Consider the following 5,427-nt stretch of genomic DNA (forward strand, 5'->3'; position numbering starts at 1 on the left):
AGCCAAATGTAAGTGGCGGGGGGGGGTCTTTCTGTAGACACACCATGGTGGCATGGCCCATCCTTGGGTCTCCACAGTGACATCATAGTCACCATGGCCCATCTGTGGGTCTCCATAGTGACAACATACTGACATGGCCCATCCTTGTCCAGGAAATGGCAGGGGGGTGGGGGGGATTTCCTACTCACAGAAGCAGAAGCACTGGGTCATGCTAGAAAACACTGGACTTTATTGTATCTGCAAAGAATGACAGTGGTGTTGGCAGGGGGTCGCTTCCCCATCACACACTCACTGGGGGACAAAGGACACAGAAAGGATGGAGGGAATGGGAGGGGTTCTCCTTAAATAAACAGGGCCAGAAAAATAGCCTCTCAAAACCGTGCACTGAGACACATCAGTCCATATAAATAACGTGGGGCGTTACGCTGAGTTCGTATCCATCTGCTGCTGTCTCAGCTGTGCAGGCCGGGTGTCTTTAAGTGATTTTTCTTGCTTTCCTTTACATGTGGCCAACCGTATCTTACTGGGATCAACACAGACTTCCTTCCCCTGTGTGAGCGTCACTCTGTGGAGAGAGGCAGAGAGAGAGAGAGATATGAGCCCGGCTCCCTTCGCAAATGCAAAGCGACACCCAGACTGATCACAGCTCACGCAGCAGGGCAGTGACTGTGGGAGCGCTGGGAACGAAGGCGCTTGTCCCTGAAACGGTCGGGTTCTGCAGTGAAATCGGTTCTCTTGAATGCAGGAGGCTGACAGAGCTGCCCGGGCCCAGGCACGGTGCTGTGGGGCTGCTGCTGTGGCATTTGCCTCCCCCAGCTTTGACACACACCTCGATCCGGACCTGCAACATCTTGTGCTATTGCAATCTGTGGCCTCCCCATGCAGCCCGGTCAATACACCATGACCATGGCCTGCTGCGCTGCCACCTTGGAATAGGAGCCCCCAGCTGCTGTCCTAGGCTGCCTATCCCCTGCCAGCCCAATTCCATCCCCCACCCCCAGCTCTGCAAATGCCCCTCACTCCTGAGCTACAGCCCCCACCCTGCTACCGTAACCAGAGCCCCCACCAACCTGGCCTGTGCACCCTGACTCTGCTGAGCTGGGCTCCCTGCTAGCCCAGAGCTGGGGGGCACATGCACTTCTAGTGCATCTCTGACTCCTACAGCCCCCGAACCTGTTAGCCAGGCCCTAGCATCCGCCAGCATCGCCGCCTAGTGACACCTGCCCCTTAGCAACCGTGCGATTGCCCCTTTCCATTCGCCTTTTGTAACTCAGCCCCACTGGGCCAGGCTAACGGCCAGGAGACCCCCTGGTTTGTTTCTTTCATCATTTGCAGCACAGACGGTTAAGGGACACCATACAAACGCAAATATATCCCCTCCCACAATGCACTTTGTTCCTGTAGGGAGACGTTTGGTCATATACAACACTTGACTCCGTGTTTGTAAAAGTACCACAGAATCTTTAGTACTGAAATTGCAGCATTAGAGGACGGACGTCGTTACAACAGCTGATACTGAATCTCGGCTACAAAGTAGCAGAGGTGGTAAAGACCACGGAGTGGGAGAGCAAATTACTGGGTTTGCGTATAAAAGGTAAAAAAGCATTGGTGGCATTTTGTTTGACTGTATTTGGCAGCGCTATGGGCACAAGATGAAACAGGCACATTGACCCCACCTGGGTGACACCCCGGGATACTCACATCACGGCCTGGCGGGAGCAGTTAGGACCTGTGGGTCTGCAACTTTTGATGTGTTTTGGAGAAATTCTTCTAAGCACAAAATTATCTTTCATGCAGCATGTGTTGCTCTGGCTGATGACTGGGAAAGAGAAGAGAAAGGGGATTAGTTCTCCTTCCCTCAGTAACAAGGAAGAGCCGACTGGAGAGAATTTCTTACACACTGACTAGTTCTGTGCTCATTAGCAGCCAACCCCCCTTTCTGGGGGCAGGAGGGAATTCGTGGATGCTCCCCCGTCCCCTCCACAGTCGGGTTAATTGTTGTTGTGCAGGGAAGGGAGTCTGCCCTCCACTGACACAAGAAATGGACTAGTCTCCATTGTGCCACTGAGTGAGTTGGGTTGTCACTTTGCCGCTCTGTGCCTCAGTTTCCCTGCCAGCAGCATTGGGATAAGGGTACTGGTACTCCCGCCGGGGGCTGGTGAGGGTTAATTCAGTGATGCTGGTGAACGCCTTTCAGAGCCTGGGACAAAGGGCTATCGATATCTGAGCTCTGGAGCTGGCAGCTCTCGGCCTCCAGATCACAAAGCCTTATCCCCATTTTACAGACGGAACCTGAGGCCCAGGACGAGTCCGGCTCAGATTTTCAAAGCTTCCTAGGGGATTTTGGTGCATTTCGGTGGGACCTGGGCAGCCAAACCCCTCAGGCAGCTTTGGAAATCAGCCTCAGTGACGGAGACTGGACTTGTACCCAGATCTCCTGAGTCCCAGTGCAGGACCCACCCACACCCCCTCCTTCCTCTGCTTCACCCACTTCCCTTCCAAAGCTGCAGGGCCCTAACACTGGGTGCTGGAAATTCCTGGGCTGGAGGAGCCTGGCAAGGCAGGGCTCTGTAGGGTAAGGAAAGGGGCAGACCCGGTACTTACAGGAATCGCAGTGGGCTTCAGTCCAGAGAGCGGCAAGGAGCAGCGTTGCCAGGGCTAAGGAGGTGACCTTCATTTCCAGGCAGGTTCTCTTGGCTCCGGCTCCAGCAGAGGCAGGTTGCTCCACAGTGGAGTGGCTGAGAATGGTTTGGCTTCCCCCTCGCCTGCCTCTGTATTTTATAGCCCTCGGCAGGGATTTCCATGGCTGCGTTGGAGTGTGCGTGGAGGTGGGGAAGGGGATGGAGAGGAAGAGTTATTAATAAATGCTAATGAAGGAATGGAATCAATGTTTCCCCCACGCATGTACCGGTGGCCAGAGGGGACAGAACAGGGGCTGGAAAGTCTCTTGCTGATTTACAGATAAGGAGCCAGCCCTGCACATGCTCATGGGGGAGGGGCAGGCTGCGGATTTGAAGTTCAAATTTAGTCACTTGCAAACCACACAGGATGACACACGATTCCCTGCCCCTGTGTTTGCTGAAGTCCTGCGCTGAGTCTCTCTCAAACCCATCTGGTGACACCGGCCGGCGTGCCCTGGAAAGGAGACCAGATCAGGCCCATCTCGTGCAGATGGGACGGTGGGGTTGGCTGGGCTTCAGTGGAGGTTTAGTGTACTTTGCTATGCCGGTGTCAGCGCGGCTCTGATCATGGTAACAGCAGACTGCCCTGGTTCCGGATGGGCTCGTCCGCACCGCACCCCGTGCAGACAGGGCAGTGCTGTCCTCCTTTCCCACCAGGGGAACTCCAGCACCAGAGACCCTGAGGGACTTGTCCAAGGTCAGGCGGGAAGGCTCTGGCTGAGCTGGGAGTGGGATCAGACCTCTTGAGTCACACCCCAGTGCCTTCCCCCTTTGCCATCCTTTCCCCACAAGCTGCTCCGTGCTCATCATGCACCCCAAGAGCTGGGCTTGGGATGCAGTTGAGCAGCTCCCTTAAACCAACCCATTTCAGGGGGAATCCCACCCTGATGAGAAGGTTTCTCCAGGTACTGTAGTAATCAGGTAGCAACGTGCCCATTGAACAGCAATTGACATTAAAGGCCTTAGGGGCCGATTTCCATCCTGTGGCACATTAGGAGCAGGACTAGAGTTAGTGGTGCAGGTAGGGATCATTGAATAATTTCACACATTTTAAGGACAGAAGGGACCATATGATCATCTAGTCTGACCTCCTGTACAACACAGGCTGGAGAATTTCACCCATTTCCCCCTGCACCAAGCCTATCCTAGGTTGGATATTAGGAAAAACTTTTTCACTAGTAGGGTGGTGAAGCACTGGAATGGGTTCCCTAGGGAGGTGGTGGAATCTCCGTCCTTAGAGGTTTTTAAGGCCCGGCTTGACAAAGCCCTGGCTGGGATGATTTAGTTGGGGATTGGTCCTGCTTTGAGCAGGGGGTTGGACTAGATCAGGGGTAGGCAACCTATGGCACGGGTGCCGAAGGCGGCACGCGGGCTGGTTTTCAGTGGCACTCGCATTGCCCAGGCCCTGGCCACTGGTCCGGGGGACTCTGCATTTTAATTTAATTTTAAATGAAGCTTCTTAAACATTTTAAAAACCTTATTTACTTTACATACAACAATCATTTAGTTATATAGTATATACTTATAGAAAGAGACCTTCTAAAAACGTTAAAATGTATTACTGGCACGCGAAACCTTAAATTAGAGTGAATAAATGAAGACTCGGCACAGCACTGCTGAAAGGTTGCCGACCCCTGGACAGGATGATCTCCTGAGGTCCCTTCCAACCCTGATATTCTATGATTCTATGATTCTAACAGCTTGTGTTTGGCTAAAGCATCTCTGTGAGTCACATGCCCAGGCTTGGTCTGAACACATCCAGGGATGGAGATTCCACCACGTCCCTTGGGAGTTTGTTCTACTGGTTGATCACTCTCCCTGTGGAAAATGTGGTCCTGATGTCTTACTGGGATTTGTCTGGTTTCAGCCTCCAGCCGTTGGTCATGGTTCTGCCTTTCTCCACTGGGTTAAAGAGTGTTTGATTGCCTGGTATGTTCTGGACGGTGCTAGTATCCGGTCACCACGTCACCCCTTGCTCTTTGCTCTGAGAAGTTAACCAGACTGAGTTCTTTCAGTCTCTCGTTGAAAGATATTTTTTCCAGCCCTCGACTCATTCTTGTGGCTCTTCCCTTCACCCACTCCAGTTTTTCCCACATCCCTTTGAAATGCAGATACCAGACCTGGGTGTATTGGCCAATAGGTGGAAAACCTGAAGTAGAAGCCGGACCAGGGTAAGGCCTTCGAGTTGACATGCAAGCAGGACACCAGCAACCACTTCCTCCCCAGGGGCAGCTTCACCCGATTTGCCAACTGGAGGTTCATCCACAGGGCCCGGCTCAACTGTGTCCCGCTGGACGGAACCATCCACCACGGGAACCAGGACAAGCGATGCAGGAAGTGCAGCTATGCCAATGAGACACTACCCCATCTCCTGTGTAGCTGCAAGCCCCATTCCGGAGCCTGGCAGCTGTGACACAACACCATCCACGATCGCCTGGCCAGAGCCATCCCGCCATCTGTGGGGGAGGTTGCCGTGAACTCCACTATCCTCGGAACCGACAGCCAACTGCAACTGGACATCGTCATCACCAACGAGGACGGGCAGAAGATCATCATGGTGGATGTCATAGTGCCCTTTGAGAACAGGACTCCGGAGCCTTCCATGACGCCCGATCTTGAAAGCTGGAGAAATACACCCCTCTGGCCAACACCCTGAGAGCTAGGGGCAGCACGGTTCAAACTCATGCTCCGATTGTCTGAGCCCTGGGCGCATGGGACCCCAGTAACAAGCGAGTGCTGAGAGAAT

At 53.5% G+C, this 5,427-nt stretch overlaps 1 protein-coding gene across 1 annotated transcript; it reads right to left on the bottom strand.

Moving 5' to 3' along the window:
* Window positions 1–299: 299 nt before the first annotated feature.
* On the bottom strand, window positions 300–2,733 carry LOC123352879 (interleukin-8-like). The gene is made up of 3 exons (XM_044993366.1): window positions 2,605–2,733; window positions 1,702–1,819; window positions 300–565 (listed from the first exon to the last, which is right to left on the bottom strand). Exons 1-3 carry the CDS (start codon window positions 2,675–2,677, stop codon window positions 421–423), a joined length of 336 nt encoding a protein of 111 aa, XP_044849301.1. The 5' UTR covers window positions 2,678–2,733; the 3' UTR covers window positions 300–420.
* Window positions 2,734–5,427: the final 2,694 nt, after the last annotated feature.

Source organism: Mauremys mutica, chromosome 19 (genome assembly GCF_020497125.1).
Source record: "Mauremys mutica isolate MM-2020 ecotype Southern chromosome 19, ASM2049712v1, whole genome shotgun sequence".
NCBI lineage: Eukaryota > Metazoa > Chordata > Testudines > Geoemydidae > Mauremys > Mauremys mutica.